General features: G+C 40.6%; 1 protein-coding gene across 8 annotated transcripts in view; it reads right to left on the reverse strand.

Annotated features, from left to right (window-relative positions):
- The window catches only part of ttll7 (tubulin tyrosine ligase-like family, member 7), a 65630-nt gene that overhangs the window by 35916 nt on the left and 5857 nt on the right, over positions 1-23857 (reverse strand). For 6 of the 8 annotated variants that reach the window (XM_086116103.1, XM_086116101.1, XM_086116105.1 and 3 more), the window contains exons 2-10: positions 21315-21383; positions 20410-20778; positions 19929-20060; positions 17850-17971; positions 16244-16311; positions 15393-15551; positions 11814-12030; positions 8926-9090; positions 7320-7478 (exon numbers count right to left, since the gene is read on the reverse strand). In XM_086116103.1, coding sequence (XP_085972229.1) covers positions 7320-7478; positions 8926-9090; positions 11814-12030; positions 15393-15551; positions 16244-16311; positions 17850-17971; positions 19929-20060; positions 20410-20434 — 1047 coding nt within the window. In that variant the 5' untranslated portion in view covers positions 20435-20778; positions 21315-21383. The remainder of the gene's footprint in view (positions 1-7319; positions 7479-8925; positions 9091-11813; positions 12031-15392; positions 15552-16243; positions 16312-17849; positions 17972-19928; positions 20061-20409; positions 20779-21314; positions 21384-23857) is intronic. The other 2 variants (XM_086116100.1, XM_086116099.1) reach the window with 2 other exon arrangements.

The raw sequence follows: 23857 nt of genomic DNA on the forward strand, positions 1-23857 counted from the left end.
TGTAGAGAGAACAAGAGAGCAAGAGAGTGATTGAGCAGAGGAGCGACTACTGAACAGACAGACAAACAGATAAACAAATGGCCAGTTACAGTGGGCATAAGTCGACACACCCCTGTGGAGATGCCAGGTATTTGCAATACATATAAAAAAAATTGATCAAGATAAATCATTTTTAAATGTGTGCACCACCCTCTTATACCTGTGAATACAGCTGTGTTCAGAGTGAACCAATCTCATTCAAACTCATGTTAAGTGAGGGTCAGCTTACACTTGACGCGATTTCAAATGCCCCTGGTTAACTCCAAATAAAGTTTGGTTACATCAGACTGTAACACATTTCCCCACATGCTTGGGAGATTTTGATATGGTCTCATATGAGTCCGAGTTAGCGCAAAACCCTCAGGCCATTGCTAGAAAGCAAAAAAAAATAAAAAATCAAGAAAAGTCTGCGAGAACATCTGAACTTATTTACTTAATCAGAGGCACGTTAAAGGGTGGCAGGTGTGCTAACTCCAGCGTAACATAAATTTGAATGTAAACAAAGCCAAAATTTTACAAATAAGAGTGTGTGTACACTTTTGCAACCATTATCTCAGTTGTTTATTATTACTTTTACTTTTTTTTTGAGCTGAGTTATTACAAGTTACAATTCAAATTTGTGCTCACATTAAAGCTTGAAAAATATATCAAACGGTTTAACTGGGGCTATTTTCTTTCCACAATCGCAAAAACATTTGAACACGGGTGTGTAGACTTTTCATGTCCCTTAAATTGTGGTCTTGTTCCAGCCATCGCAGTTGTGTTCTTTCTTTCTGTGGTCCTGTTAAGGCTGACAAAGGCCAAGCAACTCATCTGCTGGTAAAGGTCCTGTGAGTACACAAGTTGATGTTTAACTTTATCGTACATCTTATATTTTAAAAGTCAGCGCACACAATGGTGAGATTTATTGATAAGATATATCAAGATGGTAATATTTAGTTATTGTTGGGACAAAATATTTCTTCTAAACATCCAATACATTCACAAACAACAACTTTCTGACTACTGTTTACATGCAGTATTTATCCTTTGCCTCAATGACATGCACATAGTCATACTGTCAGTGGCGTTACCACGCATGATAATTAATGACTAAATGCTGAGGTGTGTTTTCACGTGCTCCATATATAAGGCATGCACAGCCCTAATTTGACACTTATTCTATGAAATAGTCATTTTAGAGGAAAATGGATGTGGATAGACGCAGACAGTTCCATATATCATTCTAATTATTCCTTAATAAACCTCTTTATGAGCCAAAGCGTGGCTTCTAAGTATCTACTGCCACCTAGAGCTTACAGGGAAAAAGACAAAGCCCCTCAGAGCCTGGAACAAAATCAATGAGCATTTAAATAAGAATGAACCCCGCTAAGTGCAGCAGATTAATCAAACACAGAAGGAATATTTTAAAAAAGGAAGGGGGATTAAAGCAAGAAATTTAAGAATACAAAATGGTATGTGTTCGCTGTCATTTTTCACCCCTAGATTACAGTACATTGAATGAGGAGAGCTTACAGTAAATACTGTAAGTAGCATTTAACTCAGAATCACTGTGGAGGACATTGGAGAGGTTAGAAAATATAAAGGCTGCCAAAGCTCTAAATCTTCCCTGCAAAATGTCAGTGCTATGCTAACAACTGCTGTTCAGATTTACAGCTGGAGGAATACAAACCTTTAACCTCACAGAGGATTCACCGCATAGACCAAAGAATGTTTGATTCACATGGCCACAAATGTTAGAGAGACACTATTTATTCTGTACGGGAAGTTAACTTGTACACAGCAGTTGCATTTCATTTGTAGTGCATGTTTGTATGTGTTGGGAGGCGGAGGAGAATAAAACATCCATGTGTGGGTTTCTGTGTGTATACGTGAGTATTGTGGCATCTGTTTACACTTGCCATTGCAGATTAGTCCACACAAACAGGGCACGTACATTTGCACTCAAAAGTAAAGGAAGTCTGGATTATGTTGGCTCGGAGGGATAGACAGTGAAACCAAACTCATCTTGAAGCAATCGGGTGTAGCGCACAAAAAGAGAGGAAACTTGCAGGAAGGGAGGGAGGGGTTGAAGTATCACAGCCTTCGGGGAAGCAATCCAGCTGCAGTCCGTCGGTCTGTTGTCGTTATGCCAATTCACACACAACCGCATAGACACACTCACACTGAGACACAAACACCCCATGCCACGCTTGACCTAACTAACCATGCCCGCCTCATTAGTTGCCGATCACTCTGCACAACCCTTCTCGAGCAGCAGGGGGGATAGAAAATGGGAAGGAATGGATGGCGAGATGTAATCACAACCATCAATAATCATGCTTGCCTGCACTGCAGCGTGTACTGGCATCTCTTGGGTTCCAGTGACGATAATGAGGCTGGACCTCAATCTATTTGTCTTTTGTGGAGGTTCGTGGACACCTTGCAAAAATGATAAATGATAGCTTATTTTGTGTTTATTCACGCCATGCATACTGTTTTGCCAGCCCCCTTCAAAAATAAGGAGACATAAACTTAACCGCAGACCGTTTTGCACATCTGCCGCTGGCCCTAGATTTCATTCATATGACTGAATTTTTAGATGGCTTACAGGTGATGATTCCTATGAGTTACAATCTGACAATTAACATTGAGTGCGTCCTCAATTTTCCAACAGCTTTCAAACTGGTATACGCTACCACACAGTTGAGTTAATGTAAACTACGGCATGGCGAGTGAGGATTGAAGCCTGAATTGGATGACAGGGGGTACAATGTGTCTATATTGAGAGATAAGGCACAAGTGTGTGTGCTTGTGGTTTGCAATTAAATAAGTTTAATGAAATGTTTCCGTTATGCAAGGCATGCTGTCTGGGCAGCTTTAATGGAAGTCTCCCGTTTGGGTGAGGGACTGTTGTGTCCACAAATGTGACCAATTTCTTCATCACATAATTAATCATTGTACAGTTGTGATGTGGAAGAGCTTTTTTGTGATCCGCTATAACAGACATTGTGAGCCAGGTGATCTCTGTGTCCTTGCCTGTTGATCGCAAAAATGGGATTGAGCAGGAGTCATTATGCACAAACGTTAACCACTATAGTACCAAGTTACAAAAACGCCTGGCTCTCTCCCTTTTCTCCATATCTCTCGCTCTCCAATTGTTGACCTTAATTGAAGAGTCATTACTCTTGCCTGTAATTGTTTTCCCTGTGAAGAGATTTAGCTGGTATGCATTTGTCATACATAGTCTTGAGGCAGTTTACATATTTTATTCAGATATTTGTATCTTCACCTTTCTGAGGCAAAACTCTCAAAATATGAGACCTCCAAAAATTGCTACTCTTGGTCTGTCTTTAATGAGAGCATGTGAGAGGAAGACATGTTCATTTTCAATCACCGGCCTCCTACAAATTCTCAGAAAATGACATGATTTTTAGCACCAATGCAACGGAAAGGGCTAATTTAATTTGACACATTCTTATATTTGATACTATCGAGCACTCAGGTATCCGCCTGGCTTTGAGTTTATACAGATTGGAGTTCCATCCATTTCCTGTCTGCAAGTATGCATGTCCAACAACCAACGTGGACATTTGAAGGAGTAAGAGAGGATGTCGTGTCAGAATGGCGCACTGGGTAAAGCAGCAAACAGGCGTGGAGTGGTTAATTCACAATGACACCAACAGTGAAACCTGAGCGGTTACATCTACTAATTAAGAACAAACTTGAGGAGATGAGATCGTGTTTCAATTCCTGACACGACTCTGACCGTTTTGGAAGTAAAGAAAAGTTGCAAATTAGATATCGCAAAATGGTTTGAAATAGATTTAATTAACCTCAAACTGCAGCAAAGTAATGTTTCAATAAATTAAATTCAAGCTTGAGGGCTTGCCAAAGGGCACAGTTTTCAGAAAGCCTGTCCTTGCTGCGTTTCACGTCCCGATTGAATAACAAATGCACATCAACAGGCTACAGATGTAATAAAGTTATTTTCAGACTTGACAGCCTGCGCAGAGAGCATTTAAGAAAGGTTCTTGATTCCAACAACTGTCCCCTGACTAATCATGTTGAGTTTTGGCAATAACTGACTGTTGCTGTAAATGTTGCATGAAAGAGGCAGTAGGTGTATGCGTGAAGGATGTTAATTGATGAACGTTATAGAGAGCTGCTCGTCGCACAGGGGGAATCATTACTGCTGGAGTGGAACAACCGCAATCATGGCTCTGTACCATGTGTCACACGCACTCAACATGCGCACACACACACATGTACACACAGTCACACTGAAACAGAAGTAGCACTCCTCCTCTGTGTCCTTTGTCACGTGATACAGGTGCAGAATCGCAAAGCAAAAAAGCCAGGTAACAAAATGAAGAATCCCAAACATAGACTGCAAATATCAGTCCTTCTACCATTTCAAAGTCGAAAGAGCCATGCAGAAAAGCAAATTATAATATCTAAAAATTAAGTAAGACAGTCAAACTTCAAAGAATGAAAAAATGAATGTTCAATATTACATCACAAAATATGTTGGGCCATAAACCAGCCATGTTTTTAACTACTAGCTAATGGTTATTGTATGGCAGGTCTCTAAAGGCAAAGACATTGTGTGCTGATTTTTACAATCACTCATAAAAACCTGATGTCGAATTGCAAGATTACTCTTTCAGTATCACATTTTTACATGAAAATTAAAGGAATAAATTGTCAGATTTTTACTTCCATTCTTGTAATATTATGACTTGTAATTTTGACTTTATTGTGTCTTTATTCTTCACATATGTTTTATCCGGTGTGGCCATAGTCTGGTACTCCTATACTTCGTACAATCATGTGTACATATCAGTACTGCATCTCAATTGTCCTTTTAGGCAGCGTGATGGCAACAACCTGGCAAAAGTCTCCGGAGCATTCGCCCCTTTAGTCCATTTTGGGGGAGCAGGGAATGGAAGAAAGGAGATGGTGGGGGAGTTGCTCAGTCTGGTTTTAGGATTTAGGTCAGGCTTTAACTGACTGGGTGACATGACAATGGTCGGCCGCAAATCCTGGAGTGGACTCTAAATTGAAGCCCACTCTGCAATGAGTGACACTTGAGAGATTGACGTTGAATTAAGGGTGTGTTTCGTGCTATCCTGACCTATATATGTTTGTGTGTGTGTGTGTGTTTTCTGTGTGTACATTCCATGCACATACTGTCTTCCTCTACTTATGTTTTATGTGGGTGTAAGTGAGTGTGTGCATGCATGTAATTGAGTCTCGGCCTGCTTAAACGGTCCTTTGAATGTACAATAACATATATATACTAGAGCTGTCAGTTTAGCGCGTTTTTATTGGCATTAATTTAAATGAATTTTAACGGGATTAAATTTTTTCTCGCGAGATTAACGCGGCACACATAACAGCGAATGTTACGTTTCTCGATAAATAAACCAGAAACAAAACAACAAGCGCGCTGCACAGGTCCACGCACGTTTGTTTTGCCAGCCACGGCAGCGCGAGACACCGAAAACGGATACTTAAAGAGTTTATGAATGGAAAGTTTACTTTTAAAAATTTGCCAGATTGTTCCACTGACAAGACCAAAGTTATCTGTATGTTTTGCAGTTGTAAACTGAGCTATCATCATAGCACGTCGAGTCTGAAATACCACTTAATGGCCAAGCACACAGCTGATGTGAGTACTCCGCCCCCTCGTCTAAGACAGACAGCTATGGATCATTTCAAAGTGAAGAAAATGGATAACACGACAGGCATTCTGTTGAGTTCGATGTATGCCACTGACGCGATTGTTACTTGTTTGGAACTATTTTATGTGGACGGTTACCGTGTTCCGCGTCTATATAAATAATGGGGGTGGAGCTTCTCTGTGTTCGTCTGACAGCAACGGTGCGCTGAGACACGTCGACAGTTCAGTGGTGCAGTGGTAGCGACCATACTGAAAATAAAACGTCTCCAGTGTTGTCATCGAACCACGTGTAGTCATCCGAAATTACTGTATGTCTACACAAAACCGTAGAGAGACTTGCGCGCAAGAAGGACCAACAGAATCAACATAGCCTGACTGCTGTTTTTCAAAGCAAACTTGAGAAAAACGAAGTATGCAACCATGGCTTAAATCCACTATAGGCTGAGTACTAGTTTACCTTAGATGTGCACTTTATAATGTTATATTGCTCTGTTTTGATTCCATAAAAAGAGCTGTTAAAGCAGCTGTTGTGTGACAAAATATTTTTTTCACTCTTATATATAGACAGTAATATTGTGTGAGAGATTATGTGTGAATCACTGCGCCAAGTGAAAAATGTTCAGGTAAAATTGAAAATCGAAATTGTTATTTCAGTAAATATTTGCATTTTGCACATAGAAAACTGATTCATGATTCCATGTTGACGAGAGCATTAAAATGGGAAAAAATAGGACAAAAAATATAAAAGGAAATTCAGAAACGATAAAAAATGCGCGAGTAATCACGATTAATTTTTAGTTCATTTGAGTTAATTATGACAGTTGCATTTTTAATTAGATTAAATATTTTAATCGTTTGACAGCTCTAATATATATATATATATATATATGTATATACATACATATATATGTGGGAACAGCAAGGATACTGCGCAGAACCCTCAAGCTCCCTGGCCTCTGGTAGAGGACCCGAGCTGAATGAGGGACGGACACCACCCGAGGGGTGAGACGAGGATTTTTTTATGTGTATATATATATATATATATATATATATATATATACACACGTATATATAGAGAGAGAGAGAGAGACAGAGAGAGACACACACACACACACACACACATACACATTAGAAGCCATGTGGGTGTGTCTCAGCGTTTCTGTGCACCAGGAACAAGAGTGTACAAGAAAATCAGTGTGTGTTTATGCGTTCTGTCAGAGTGAGGCACCGTTGCCCTCTCTCCTGCTGGATGGAACAGTGCTTCACTTCAGTAGCCGCTGTTAGCAACTGGACAGATGAGACTCTGCAGACTGCAGCACTTATTTCTGAACCACACATACTATCTAATACCACTTTTAATCGAAGAGTGGCAATTCTATATTGCTATCTGTCCGTCCATTGACGATAGTGCTTGACCTTATTTGGGTTGTGAGTAAACTAGAAGAACTTGGAGGGTGGGTACACATTGGTAGCCAGTCAATCTTGGGGTTTAAAACCACTTCATCATTTAAAATGTGAGGAACTCATTTAAACGTGAGGAAAATCCGATTTTCATTTAAATAGCAATGTAAAGATATTTATTTCAAAACTGTTCTAGATGCCAATGAAACTGTACCTCCAGGAGCCAAGGTTTGAGTTTACGGTCCAGGATTATGTCAAAGCCCAGGACCTCAAAGCAGACACTGTCGCTCCCTGGTGGCTGACCAGGCCTGCACATGCGGTACGCGTGCAGCACGTGGGGCTCCGCCACTATTAATGTCTTTACAACCAGTTCCTGTCATGAGATACAAAAAGAGAAATGACACCGTCACAAATGAGGTTGGTAGAACAAAAAAAAATTCCAAATTGAAAAAGGAAAAATTTCTCGACCCCATAAAACATTGATACAACAAACAGTTCGACCATCACAAGTAGTGCACATTTTGATATTTAAAGCTACAGACAGAAAGCAGGGAATAATCTACAAGAATGTTTGAGTTTGGACATGTATTGTGCTAGTTTTTGTTGGCTTGTACTCCCCCCCCCCCCCAAACACCCCCCTGCCTCCAACAAAGATTTTGCTCCCGAGTCAAGTGCCATGCAGTGTTGCTGGCCCATACACTGCTCAGAAATCACTAACTATTGGGTGCAAGAGGGGGATGCAATATTCTGGCCTTGGACTGATAAGGCAAAAGCCCCACCGTCTGTCCCTCACATAGGTCCGTGCAACTGTCCAATCCACAGGCTGCCCGGTACAGACACCTGCTCCCACTATGCCAGCCTTGATGTCAGAAGAGTGTGTGGGTGTGGGCGTTTTTGTCTCAGCCACTGAACAATATAACTCAGAGCGCATGTTTTGTGGAGTTGTTTTATATGTTTCTCACTAGCATACTATGTCTAAGCGGAGTCAAATTCACTTGTACTTTCAGAGCATCATTACACTTCTTGATATATCGTACAAAGACTTGCAATTGAGTTGAAAGGCACATTTTAAAAAACATAGTAGCGGTACTATAATGGTCTCTGGCTTTCTTGTTGTGCTCCTTGCAGGAAAATAGTCCAAACAGCCCGGCACCTGGTCTGTATGCATCAAAGTGGTAAGCACAAAGATGAAAAGCGAAGGATGATGGGCAGAGAGCAATAGCAAAGTGCAGCTCCAGACAAAATAGCATGGAAAAAAAGGATGAGAGGGCAAGAGAGGTGGAGGACATCTGGCTGAGTCAGTGGGTGACACTTTGGTGTGTCACCAATGGATGGGAAGATGCAGCATAAAGGTCCAGAAGACAAAAAGAAAAAAATATATTTTCTCTTTGCTTACTACAGGACTACACAAGAAAAACTATAACAACTTGCTTGGGCCTAAATCCTTTCCACCAAGGCGACAGTTTTACAACCGTGGTCAATAGAAGTCAGAGCGAGGGGGTTACAACCAAAAGTGTGTGGGGGTGGGGGGGGGGGGGGGAGTAGAGGTGTTTAGATGAGCTGGGAACAGTGCCAGAGTGGCGAGCTCACCCTGCAGGAATGATGTTTTGACCGTCTCCTTCCAGTCGGTTAAACAAAATTCTAAAGCTGACCGAATATCTGTCAAAACACATCTTGTCAAACCTTTGCTGGTCCACTTTCTGTGTTACAGGCAGCATGGGTACTGTATACGTGAGTGTGTGCTTCCAGATGCCGGTGAGCATGTGCTGTTTGCATTTGCTGCACGTCTGATGTGAATGTGTAGTGGGCAAACCACGTACAGAGACGTCACCCCAGAATTTGGCCACGTCGTAATCTTTGGTGCGCAGGAACTCTGTGAACCAGCTGATGGATCTTTTGCTGCCTTTGTCCACCGTCTCATCCCGTTCAAAATTCTCATTGTGTTTGTTGACTGAGTAGTTGGTAAGATGCATGTAGAGCTGACTCTGAGGAGACAAGGTTGGGTGAGAAGGATGACATATTTTGTTTAGTAAAAATGTACAGTCGTATTAATAATGATGAAAAAAACAGAAGCCCTCAGCAGATGGTATTTTACGCCCATCAAGTCCCTTTTCATCAGTTTAATTCTTTATACATAAGGAAAGCTCATAATCTCAAATATAGTATGGATTTTTATTGATTGGGGGAACTCTGCTATTATTAGTCATTTGTGATTGATGATGAATTATCCCAGAAGGCAGAACACTCTAAAAATTACAAACCTGAGATGAGCATATGAGATTCATTTACCAATTTGATTAGCATCAAGAATCATGATGATGTGGAAACTGATGTCCAGCAACTTTATGTAACGCTGTCATTACTTTCAAAGGCGTAACACACTTCACTGCTAAGCAGAAGGCCAACAAATTCAGGGCCAAACAGGTTTATAGCCTAAATGCACAAGAAAATAAAACATAAAAGTTTGGTTCTTGGTTCCAACCATAAAATAATGCCAAATAAAGTGCAAAGTTTGTCATTTCACAATTTTGAATAACAACTGATTGAATATTAATAATATAAACAGTGATGATCCGGCTACCAGGCGAAGTTAGCGTGTCAACCACCCCTTTACCCTATGAATTGATCAAGGAAAATTGTTCAAAAGCCCATCCCCTATACACACTAATATCTAATATAATCTTCTCTTTTGGATCCTCCCATCAGGGGTCACAAAAGTGAATCATGTTTCTAACTTGATTGACTAACCTGATTTCTGGCTCAGTTGCCTTTCCTGACGTAACTCTCCCAATTATCCAGCACTGGAGATATCCAGTAGCTGGGTGTGGGGAGATTGTCTGGGAACCAACCCACCTACTGGCTGCACGAAAGACAGCAACGTGCACCGCCACACTGACTGATGCCTCATAATTCTGACATATAATACAGACAAACCCCCCCCCCCCAAGCATTAAGATCAGTGCCGCTGTATATTTATTTAACTCTGAGCGCATTTATTGATGCTGACAAAACAGCAGAGTAAATTGGCATCTGTGAGTCAGTGAAAGCGTCCTGCGAAGGAGCTTCTTTCCTGTAGCAGGGACATTGGCCTGCCGGAGCTGCCGCAAAGAAACAAATAGTATGGCTCTAGACCTGTTGTGTATGAGAAGTACACTGAGAGAACTGCTGATGGGAGTTAATGCCATATGCAGTGTAAACAAAACTGAATCAAATAAGAGTGATAAGAGCTACAGTGCCCCGTAGTTCCCATAGATGCATCCCTGAGTGGTTGCCTATTAGTGGCCTTGTTACACCCCTCTCTTTATAATACCCCCACGTCCTTAGCTACAAGGGAATAACACTGTGACCGCAGGCCACTCTACCTCCTGATGGCTGTCTGGCAGCCACTCTCTGTGGAATTGAACATCCATCTCCATGGCACGCTTGATTCTATCATGTGTCACGGACTTGGTAAGACAATACGCATTGTGTTGATGTACATTGGGCTTGATAGAAGTATGTGGGTGTGTTTGTATCTGTGCACAACACAATAGATGAAGCTGGTGCATGCAGAACATTAAGGCGGATAGCTCCATAGTAAAAGAAATATGCACGACACTCAGCTGTGTGCATACATTACTGTATAGACTTTCACATCCTACGATAGTGTGTAGGCGTGTGTGTCATAAGTATCGTTTGCCCCCATACTAGTAATATGATGTTTGATTGCAGCGAGTTACACATACGTTTAGCTCTAAAGAGTGTGTGGCAAATCTAGATGGAGGTATGTGCTTCTGCATTGTATTATATTTGTCCATCGCATGTACCGTCAGTTTAAATCCAATATATAACTATTCATCTTCTAGCTAGCTTTAAAATTTACGGTGGAACCTCTTCAAAAGTCACTCAAGGCACCAAGGGTTGTACACATTTGAATTCACCTAAAAGCATCTGTAAAAATAAGAGCACCACATGAAATTTCTGCGCTGTGAGCACACAAGCCAGTGGTGCCGAAGTCCATTTGTGGTCAGCAGCTTGTTTTTGTTGGCCGGCAGCATATTGTACAAATTTACAATTCTAGAAAATTCAAACCAGCCCACATCAGAAGTTACAAAGGAGAATTAAAGCCACACCAACAACAGAACTTTCAAATTACAAAATATCACATGGATCACAGAATTGTCCACAAGTGTCTCTTTTGCATTTTATTTGGCTTTATTATGCCACCATAGAAGGGCAGTGAGGAGAAAATGATGAAGACCAAGGGAAAGAAAATGGGCAAGTAATGTAAGTAGTAAAGTGGTACGTGTGTCTAAATATCCCTGATGGCCAGTGCAACTATTGCTATTAAAAAAAAAAAAGAATGTTCACAGTGGTGAACTTATTCTTACCCTTGATTGACCGTTAATTTCACTCCCAAAGCTGTATTTTTATGTCATTTCAGACTCCACACATTCAGTCCCAGGTACTTATTTATATTTATCTTTTTTCCCCAAGATTTGGGGTAAAAAAGCGTCTTTAAATGACTGTCACTGAACGAGTTAAGAACATGAAACTGTCAAGACGTTTACAGTTAATACGGTTACTAAACAAAATTTATCAGAGTTTTGTTTTGTAATTAGACTAAAGTGGAAGTCAACCAGAGTCGCAGAGTGGACAGTAGTTGACTTTGGAGGTTTTCTTGTGTGTGCTTTCAATGCGTGTATTGGTGTGTGGGCAAATGACTCACCAGGTTGGCCTCACTGGGTGCATGGTACTTCTCTGTGCCCATACGGACCAGGCCGTCGTTGTAGAGGAAAATGCGAAGTGGGTCACAGGAAGTAACAAGGATGTAGATTCGCAGATCAAATTTGTAGCCCTCCATTAGGAAAGGTTTGTCCAAGTACTCCTGAACAATAAAGTGCTCCTGGGCAGGCAGCTTCTCACAGTTACGGATAAGTGAGATCCTAGATAGACAGAAGCCTTTATTAATCCTCTGGGAGGGAAATTGGAGTGTCGTCAGCAGAATAATAAAATATGGCATAGTAACGACAAAAAGATAATTAGAAAAATGATAGATGATGGCATAGAAGCGACTATGAACACTGACTTATGACATTGGCAGTGTCTTGTATGGATAAAACTGGAGCTAAACTGTATACTGTACACATTTTACAGTTTTCTTGGAGGGTATTCATTTAAAATTGCTAATGGTTATAGGCATATATCTCAGATGCAACATTTAGCTATGTCAGTATTTTAAAATTTAGCCCCTAGATTAGCATTACCCTTCTCATGATATTTAAACAAATTAATAAAATCTGTTACAAGGAAGACTGTAAAGGTTTATTTTCTTAGTGTGCTTGATTTTGTGTATTTTCATTAAAGTTGCCAAGGTGTAAAAAGATTGGAAACGTGGTGCCCTGGTGGTATTCATATGACCTTCTACTGCTGCAGGACCTGCTATAGAAACAGGTTTTAAATAAGTGCCCTTGGCGTGATTTATGGCAAGTTTAACAGTGAGGACTTATTTAGCACAGCAGCTCACTGAGCCTTCCAAAATCTCTTTTACTCTGTTGATTACGTGGCCCTTTAAAGAAAAGTCAACGTTCAAAAAGCACACAGGTATAACATCAATACTGGTTTTGTGTGAGCATCTGGAGAACATTGTAATTGTCTGAGGAACGCCTCATCAAAGAACATTGCTGGTCGATGAGGTCAATATGAGCAGGCATTGGGCTTCATTTCTACATTACATTCCTTCTAATTCAATTTCCTTTGGTCTCATGTCACTGGCACTCAGGCTTAGTACACAGACGTGGACCGAGTTGCGTTTGTATGCATGCATTCATGCAGGTGAGTGTGCACGGAATTTGCGGGGCAGTGTGTGTGTCCGTGTGTGTGTGTGTGTGTGTGTGTGTGTGTGTGTGTGTGTGTGTCTGTCCATGTGTATGTATGTGAGTTGGTGGTTTGAGGGATCGCTGTTAACTCGTTCACTCCCAAAGACGTTTTTAAACGTCTTTTCAAACTTGGTCTAGAATTGGCTGGAACTGAATGAGTTAAACAGCCTCCAACCACCAGATGTAGACTCAGAGCCACTGACCTACATCACCATCACTCATTGAAGTCGACTGAGATTATCTTGGTTGCACGCACAGCTTTGAAGCTTCCGTCATGTTTTGTTTTTATTTTGGTCACATTGATTCGCTGCTTCACCGAATGAAAATCAACAAGTGAAGTGAGAGAGTCCAGGTTTCCAGTCATTTTAAACTAGTCATGTCTTCTTTTTCAGGTTAGACAGCAAAGTAATGTTTTTACTGTACGCTTATCAATCACACCACATTAGTGTTCGCTCCAACTCAGGCTGCTGCGTTAAAGAGCAGCGCTTCATCTGCCCACTTATCGGCACTCTTGAGCAGACCCAAACAGGGACAAGTTGATGGAAGCCTGACCAATAATGTGAGTGGCCTTAAATGGCAGACAGCAGCTGATTGATGAGGAGAGGGTTAACAGTGTTAGTTAGTCGAAGAGGAGTAGCTGAGGAGAAGACGACATGATTGATGAGCCTGGGTGTCACATAATCATAGCCCACTCTCCCTTGCCTATTTAATTTGGCACCAGAGGGGATCTCTCCTTTTTAAGCGTCGCACAGACTTTGATTTTGTTGCCTTTATAACTTCGCACACACAAACAATACCTTCATTTAGTGGGCCGACCGCAAAATAAATTACGGGGGTAGGTCTAACTTAATTTCCTGCTGCGGCATAACATGCAAAAAAATAGAGGGAACTCTAATCTTGTCAGCCTTGTGCTGTTGAGATGTTGAGCTCAGCTCAGCATCTTTCATATTCCAAATCTATTGCAGTAATTCAGTCTTAGCTGCATTTTATTCTTTAATAAATAACAGCTTAGTGCAACACCGAGCTATAAGTAATGCTCACGTTATACCAGAAACGACAAATTAAAAGAGAATTAGAGGGAGAGTTAAGCACACTGTGCTATTCAGACTTCAGTATCCCCATCTATTGGTCCTAATGATGAATACTGAAGTACTGTAAAATACATCTCCCATACAACTGCTAACAAAAAATATTTAGGGAAATCTTAGTTTTTGTTCCAAAAAACAACTCTGGATATAAACTGGATTGTTCACTTGAATCAAAGTTTCTACTCTGTATGCCAGTGGTTTTAATCTCGGGTCCTTGAACCCCTGCGTGTTTACAAACCACATCTTGGGAGTACACAAAATAATTTGCAATAATAATTTATTGAAGAAAATATGCATACCTACCTACAAGGGCCTTTAATTTTATACGTCAGGTGCTCAAATTCCTTTCTATTAAACAGCTTCTGAAATTAAGGTTGAAACGTTCCAAAAATGTATAATTCCAAAAGCATTTCGGGGTACACATGGTAATTGTGTTTATTTTGCATCAAGATTTTGAGGGCGCCCTTGGAAAAAATGTCTCCCATCTAAGGGGTTAGTCAATCCAAAGTTTTAAGAATCTTTTTAGTGACAAATAATTATAAAAGGCAGAAATAAGAAAAAAAAATGTTTAAAAAACACTTTCCTGTAACTTTTTTGCTGACTAAACCAAATCAGGTTTCTTGAAAGTTCACAGTCTAGTGACAATGTGGCTAGAAATAAAATGGCATTTTGGAATGATAGACCACAATACAGTGCTCACATTTCAAGACATCTGGATTCGGTTCTCTGAATACTTTCACTTTCAGAATAGTAAAAAAAAAAAACTACCATGGAAGTTTGACATTTTCTATCCTTTAACCCCTGGGATTTCACATATGAAAAATGCATTTACTTCTGCAGTCAGCCCATCTTATAATAAGAGATGTTTCCCCATATCCTTGTCCATTTTCCAGTCTGCCTGGTGTGCGCTGATGGTACCTCATAAAGGAATCCAATATTCATATGCGCATGCCTTCAGGGGAGGAGGTACAGTAGGTGCCAGGGACGAGTGTGTGTGTGTTAAGTGTAAAGGTGTGTGTGTGTGTGAGATCTAGCAACAATAAGTTCTGATTTATGGTGATTGTGACCATGGAGGACAAAGAGGCCAACAAAGAGATTTAGCACACCCTCTCAGCCCACACAATCAATCTGAGCTCCGCCATTACGCTATTTCCATGCCAGGGTCAAACACCCGTCTGAGACTTGTGCTTGTGCTTTATTTGCTCCCCTTTCAACTTTCTCTCTCAGTCATGCGGCTCCTGTCTATCTTCTCATTAAATCATCCTTTTTGCTGTCTGAAAGTATCCCAATCGGTGTTGTTTTTCGATTGTTCTGGAACACTTGTTTTTGCCTCTAACCTACCCGTGACCCATGGCTCCATTGGCTGGTTTGACAATAAATGTCTTCTGCTTGCGTTTCCGTCGCAGCTCCTTGACGTAATTTTGGAACTGCGTATACTCAGCAGGGAAGATCCACGTTTTGGGTACAAAACTATATTCTTGGGATTGGCACTTGATCATTCTGGAGAGACAAAAATTAGTGGTGCCGTATTACAGCGGAAGCTTGAAAGTCGAATGCCTCTAATGAAGAAAATCGCAAGATTAAGCATCTTATGACACTTCATAGAACTGTAAATAAAACCTGGTGCGACATACACTGTCACGTGGTAAACTATACATCACTCATCGCGACAGGCACGATACAGCTATATCAGTCATAAATCAACAATAATATTAAAAGAAAATAACAATTTATACCAGAAACTCACTCAAAGTCATCAAAGTTAATTGAGTGAGTACACATTTTGTTTCTAAATTTTCAATTGAAACTTGAATTTGAATTAAATATAACTTTACTTTTTACTTTTACATGTATGACAGAATATTAAAAACCGGTGACGTGCTTTAAAAAAGTAGCAACCATAAATTTAGTACTTCAAACCCTTTACTCTTGTTTGTATATAATGTTCAAATGTTAGTAAAAGATTGCCCAGAAACATTTCAGGATGACCACAGTTTAAACCTGAAGATCAACTTTTTTCCTTGCATTACTTCCTAATCGCACAAAGTGAACGAATTCAGAGGTCAACCAGCTTCTCTGAACCTGTTGTGTTCGCTCTTAGTTCCACTGTACTGCATTTTTTTTTTTATTTGCACTTTTATTTTTTTAGGATCTTGATTTCGATGTACAACACGCACTTGAGAGAAACTTACTTTGACATGTTTCTTGCTAAGCAGTCTTTGCGGCAAATTTCACCCATACCTGGAAAATGATTAATTCTCTGCAGAGGAACAGACAGACATAATTACATTGTTAAGGCCATTACACTACTCAATTCCACCCCGCCCCTTTCGGAAAACGAGCACATTAGAGGCAGCAACCCGAAGTGAGCTTACAATGTTCTGACATTTATGCCCAATTACGAACTTAAAACAAAAAGGTGACGCTGAGACCTTTCGCAACCCTTATTTAGTTTACAATGTTTTTTTCCAACTTTAAAGGTTGGGGAGGGAAGAGGCAAGAAAAAAAAAAAGATCAATCTCGGCTCTGAGGGGCCGAGGTAATTGGTTCTGCATCGTAAGCTCCTGCAGTGACAGCTGAATGTATTGCTTTAAATGTGCCAAAAGTGGGGGTGGTGGGTAAAAGAAAATCTTTGGGTTTTGTGTATTCTTTGACCAAATGAGCCTGAACAGGGGTGTTAATTAGGCTTGTATGAACTTAAACTTGACAGCAAACTCCCATAGTACATTACTGGAAGGGGGGAAAAAGTGAAAGAAAAAGTCTAAAAAGGATATGTGATTATTATCCCAATGAGACAGATGTAATTAGGCATTGGGAAGAAATTGCGCAATTACGCCAATTCTGCAGGACACCGCAGTTTGTGAGAGGAAATCAAAACCAATTATAGAGGGATTTTTTTTTCAACTGAGAAATAATCATATGACACACCCCAGCAATAAATGGCATAACTGATTACAATGTACAACATATTCTATGGGATGCATCATCTACATTCACTGAAAAAAGTTTTTGTTAAATTTACTCAATTTTATTTCATCGTGGTTGCACGACATAAAATCATCCGGATCCAGATGCATTTTTTGAAGTAGAGTATACATCTACTTAAGAAGTGTATCTGGATCCAGATGATTTCATTTTGTGCAGCCGCTTGCCGAAATAAAAATTTGTCAATTCAATGCACCATTTTTTTCAGTGTCTATACGAAGCAATATATTTTACCCAAAAGAAACTTTGCTGCTGAGGGTATTAAGAAACTGGCTTGATTGAAACTGGAGACCTTCTTTTATATTCATATATAATCCTCATTGCTAATCTGCAATGACTTTCTGTACAATTCAAAATGAAATATAATATTCTGTTGGGAATTTGTAGGCTGCTCCAGGACCTCCAAGAACGAATTAAAATGGTTTTGTGTCAACCAAGAAGAATTACAATATAAGGAATAAGGCGGAAAAATCATTTAGGATCTTAATGCTCTTGGATTGGAAATTTTAATACCACACCTTTGCTTTTTATAAATGATTAACTTCTAGGTTTTTGTTTTTTTTGTTTCCTCAAAGGAATATTGGTGGAAAATCCTCCCTCAACTTAATGCTGCAAGTAATTGTAACAACACTTCATGATGTGTATGTTGGTTGTTCTGCATCAAATTGTATGATGGGTCTTACATTATTCTGTTTGCACGACAACTTTCTCGAACAATAAAACCAAAAATATTTTTTTCTTGTAACACCTTCAGCCCACTGCCGATGCGGCCCCCAAGGTGTGCTGACTTGACAAGATAGCCATGCAGAGTACCTGATAATTCCTGAGCTCTGCAATTTTCTCATGCTGTACAGCCGAGTCGTTCCAGATGAGATTGGCAGTCTCGTCCTCATCACGTGTTTTCAAAAAATCCATCTCATTGATGACTATGCGAACTGGTGGGAAGAGACTGACATTAAAATGGAGTAGAGCAGGCAAAGAAGGTATTTATTCATTCATTTATTCGTTTTCAACACCAATTGTCCTGAACAGAGTCGCGGGCAAAACAGAAAAAAGTTTTTCAGTAAATTTCCATTATAAGATTACTTTAGGGTTTATTTAATAATGACATGAATACCTCCTGAAAAATGTGCACTTGTAAATAAGACACGCATCACAAAATCATTTCACTAAAACGGTCTCCCGCATGCTGATTCAAAAGATCAAAACCTTTCAGCAATATTAACTAGTCATGAAATGGTTGCAGATCAAATGTCAGCCATGGCTCCAAACGAATGTATATATTAATTTTACTTAATGCATTCAAATCCCACGAGAACACCTACAGTATGAGAGATTGGTGTCGAGCCCATTTGGACATTAATCCAGCAACTATTCATTATTCAGTGAGTAATGAAAGATTCAGATGCCCAAACAAAATAGCATCTTAATTCATTTCTCGAAACCCAACACAAACCTGATGCCAGCTTGCCTAATGTTGCATGATATCACTTGAATGGGAGAAAAAGCGGTTGCGTTGTAACTTCATCAATCTGTTCACGCTGGTGGATGTTAACTGTGTTTTGATAACTTGAGGATTTACATTGCAGCAGGGCTGTGTTGACAGTTACCATTAAGTTACAGGAGACCCGAGTCGTAATCAATTTTGTCTCAGCCACCTCACTGAACACATGCCCTGAGAACCACAGGATACACAACCACCCCTTCGCAGGTATAAGGAAAGCTACAACTATCTTTGATCTTTCACCTGTTCCATTCCCAAACATAGCCAGAAAAGGACACAGCATTTATGGCCCATCTGTTAAGCTTTTCGTGCTACTTTTCCCTGGACATGGTGCATAGCTCTCTCCTTAACAGGGCCAATGAGGATCTGATCACAGCAAGCAAAATGATTCACAGCTTGATTCCCATCTACATACTGGATTCTGACCGGCCCTGATTTCTCTTACACTGCTGCTGACTCCTTAGTTTCAAAGGTTGTAGTTCACCCCTGAGAGCTTTGACGCCACACAATATAGCCAACATGGAAGGAGTGCTTACTGCGCTGTTTTAGCCTGTCTCAAAAACACTGACTGCCACATTAGGTTACCTCAGTAAAAAAAAAAATTGCAGGGATTGCCTCCACACAAGTAGTTTCACCATGCTGAAACTCATTTAGCTTTAATTGAAGATGTTAAATGTCACCATTTTGGCAGGCTAAACCGCAATGGGCTATTTTGACTCCAGCTTTCAAGCTTTCACACTTTTTATTACCTTGGTTTCCTTGGTAAATATTTTCATTTGTGAAAATTAGAATTGTTCTCATGAACTTATGAAACATTACTGAATTTACAGCAAGTATATGACTGAAAAAATGGACTCCACAGCCCTAGTTTTGTGCCGGATCACAATCGAGCGCAAAATGCAGTCTCACAGTGCGCATGGCTTTAGTTTTCTTGTTTCGATATTTTCCTAGGCTACACAAATGCGCTTAAACAGGTGAACTGCAAGAGCTCCCCTTGCGGATGATATAGTTGGCCGTGCATGATATATGGGCAATTGGAGACCGCCTTGCACCTACGACCGTGTGTCCGAACCCCAAACCAAAACTTGACTTGCTCTGGCATGACATGGAAATGAAGTTGCACCCATTTTTACACTGAGCACATGGGTGCCTTTCTACCAAAATAGGCCCCCCACTCGCCCCCACCCTTATGTTACTTATTATTTTAACTATCTTTGGGGTGTTTTTATATGTCTGATTTTTACCTTATGTATAGCATCCACCAATACCTGGGGTTGTTTTTAAAGTGCTCTAAAAATAAAGTTGAGCTGCTTCAGTTGTGCCTGAAAACAAACACAAATTCTGCTACTTCGAAGCTCATTCTGTTAGAAATCAGTGTAACTCCATACCAATTTCGTATTTGGTGCCAGCAACATTGGCACTGATGATGCCCTTCTTCTTTTTGGTGTGCACCTTCCTCTTGCCATGGCCCTGGTAGGAGCCCACAGATGGCAAGTTCACGGGGGATGCGCCTCGATCCTCTAGAGGTAGCGACAGGACACATCAGAACAAGCCGACTTGATGTTGTCACAGCTTGCACAGAAAAGTGGGAAGGGTGCCTCATTTCTGCAGGGAATTCTAGTGTGGTCTAACATCTAGTATGTGTGTTGCACGATGGAGAGGAGGAATTAATTAAATAAGTCAGATAAAAACAAGAGATTTTTTTCACAGAACAGTAGGACTGGGAATGGTTAGATGAGTGTGAAATCTTTTGAATCAAAATTAAATGCATATCTTTTATGTGGCTTTGGTTTAATGAATCAGAGAACAGCAGTTGTATGTGTGCATGTTTCGGTGCAAAGATTTGTCAGTCTGTAGTATTCAACTCACCTCCATCATTGGGAGGCGAGGGCATCTCCGGTGCTGGAGATGTGAGGGGGGATACCAGGCTTTCTGCCAAACAAGGCAGGCAGGCCCCTCAGGGTACTCACTGTACCCTCCGAGGACACTCTCACACCAGATACTTGTCACGGTCCTGGGCTGCGTAGAAAGTATGGTTGAGAACCAGTCCGCGGATCATCTGAGCATCTTCGAGGTGCCTTCCAGCAGGATGAAAAGCAGCACCGGTTTGAGTGGGAATTGTAGGAAGGTAGAAGTGATGGGGAAGACTAATGGAGGGGGTGGTGGGAATGGTGAAAGGATAGGGGGGGGGGGGGGGGGCACCTGGAAATCTACACATAGACCAGCTGATTTACAGCCCTATGTGGAAAAGACATAACGGGTGTGCACACAAAGATGGATAGGAATGTATGTAGGAAAGAAGGGGGGAAAAGTATATTTTACAGCTGCGGTACAAGTGGATGAACTGTTAAGGATTGCCACGATACACAGAATAATCATTTGAAGTTAAAGAGCAGCAACATTTCACAGCCTCTCAAAAGGTTTATCCATAAATGGAGAAAGTTCAGCACGGAAGCCACTCTCCCTATTTGTGGCTCGAGCATAGTGCGCAATCCTCACAGAGGTGAAAAAAAAATCCTCATGTCGGATGCACACTTCCAGTTAATATGTTGATAAATCTGTGAAATAAGAATGGATGTCATAGGACGCCACTGAGAAAGCCACTGCTGTCCAAAAAATATTGCAACAGATTTGAAGTTTGCAGTAATGCGAGTGGATGTTCCACGGCGCTACTGTCAAAGAAATGTTTGGACAGTTAAAACCTAAGTTGAGTTGTCTGGAGGGAACAGAAAATATGAGTCGGGAAAAGACAGCACACCACGATCAAAACCCACCTGTGAAGTATTGTGGAGGCCCCATTGTGGTTTTGAACTGCTTTTCTACCTCAGGCTCTGGATGCACTGCTATCATTGATGGAAAAATGAACAAGAAAAACAAAACAAAACAAAAAAACATGTTTTTGTGTGATATTGAAGAAAAATGTAATCACATTTGATTACCGCTATGTGCAGAAATCTAGATAATCCCCAAGGGTTCACATCCTTTTTATCTGATGACCGTATATTTCCATTTTCAGAAGTCTGTTCATTAATTTCCATTTTATTTTCATAGTCCCTTTTATTGCCATATAGGTTTATCAATTCATTCCAGTATATTTTTGAATATGTTCACATAGCACCTTTAATTCTAATATATTTCATTTGGTTTTCATGAAAACTATGATCAAATCTTCAATCTATCACCGCGGAAATAAAGCCATCTACAGCTGTGTGACGACTACTTGACTAAATGGTATTTCGTAAAGCCCTCATGCAAATTTGTGTCTTCATGCTTGTGCCAGTTGGATTTCACTGTATGGCTGAGAGGTCATCTCATTCAAGCAGATGGCACTTTCACAGTAGTTTGTAAAATGGACACTTCAGGCAATGAACAATGTGAGGAATTAACACCAGTCAGCATGCCAAATTCTGTTATTCTTTGGCTATGGCCTACGAGTGGGCTGACAAGCCATTCTTTTTTTCCCTCAGTTATCAACCATTGTTGAGATGTTCTCTCACTTAATTATTCCGCTGGCTCAGAAAACATTGTGACTTGTGCTCATCCTCTCTGTCCGAATGATCCCATTTCCAAAGACACGCACACACGGGTTCCCAAACTGTCCGCAGGTGCCAACCGTAATAAACTTGTATCTAATTTTTATGTAGTGTTTCACAGTGGTTAATTGATAATGTGTAAAATGGGTTGTGTCAAAAGGTAAACGCATACAAACTATAAAATGAAGGAAAGCGGTTCAATTTAATATGATGCTTTTAATGTATTGTTTTATTTTGTTTTTTATCAGAGCACAATTGCCAATGGCTGTTGAATTTCAAGTTCGCGATTATTCATAACATTGATTCTCAAGCAAAAATGTCACAACCCTTGTCTTCCTTAATGATTCAGATGAAATGATAAACGGAATAAGAAAACACACAACGCATTCCTGCTCGCAAAGGCCTTACAGCATGAATAAATGTCATGACCTGATAATCTTTATGTTTAGATAACTATACCACGAATTCAATCGAATCATGTATGATAATGTGAATCACTACGTTTGTTGTGCAATGGCTGAATTATACACAAGCCCGATCAATTTTCTGAACAAATTTGAACATATAAAACATTGTCATGAAATTATAACAAATGAGCTCAGAGGTTTAACATAGCACAGAACAGATGAGCTCCTTTTACAAAAAAAATATTGTCCTTATTCTGAGTTTCATACAGAGACCAACAGTGCTCTCTAGCGGTTAGAATGCTCCTCTTGCAACTGTTTTCCTGTCCAAATCCAAACAATTCTAATCCATTTACACACATTAAAGAATACGCACACATACTCGCATACTCACACACTGCCCCCATTGATTCAATGTGCACTCACGGGACAAATTAAAATAGGGAAAATATCAAAGTGCATTATTCCATCACTCAGTAGACTTTTATGTTTTTGTCTTGGTCTTTTTGACCGAGTGGGGCATCGATTCCGGGGAAGACAGAGGCTGAAATGAGTTTAGCAGAGGGCGAAACAACAACAGTCCGAGTGATGAAGTGATGCAAGCTGTGCTGTTGACAAGAACACCCGCCCACCTCCCAGCACTATCCTGTACTGTCAGCAGGGGAGGAACATTGACTCAAGAGAACAACCGGACCTTGGTGTCACATAAACCCCCTTAGGAACCGGCCTAATGTGTCTGCCACGTGATACAACAAAGACCTAAAGAATCAAACATAAATCACACACTTCTCTTTTGGTCTTCTGCGAAAAAGCACAAAATTGCCATACTTGGAGAGCAACGTCATCATATTATTGATTCTTTCTTGTCAGAATATTATATACAATGCTGGAGGGTCTTAACTGGGGCTGCACATATTTCTGATGGTGTTGAAGTGCCCCCACCTAGCCCCAGTGTGGCACCATCCCTGGCTGAATGCTCAGTTGAGGTTATCGCGATTGTACTGATATGCGGACTCATATTTTGATCACTGTTATTAGTTTGTGAGTTCGTTAGCTAGCTAGCTAGTTACCACAGTTACACAAAATGTCCACCAAAGTTTGTAGAGGGGTCGCACAGGAACTTCCACCTTTTCTTCTGTTGGTGTCAACCCGCCAGATCCAGCAGATGGTGCTGAAGTGAAAGGAAGTTTGTTGTGTACGGCAGTTAGCACACTTGCTTTATGCCACCAACAGGGTAGTGGAGCAATGTTACTCTCAGCTACGCAGGGGCGGTTCTGGATCAATTTCACTGAGGGGGCCGGGCTGGGGCCAGGGGTTTTGATGGGGGGGCACATTCAACCCAGGGCTAAAAAGACTGATTCGAAATCTTATTTGACTTTT

Source organism: Hippocampus guttulatus, chromosome 7, assembly GCF_054856545.1.
Source record: "Hippocampus guttulatus isolate MCC_2025c chromosome 7, RoL_Hgut_1.0, whole genome shotgun sequence".
NCBI lineage: Eukaryota > Metazoa > Chordata > Actinopteri > Syngnathiformes > Syngnathidae > Hippocampus > Hippocampus guttulatus.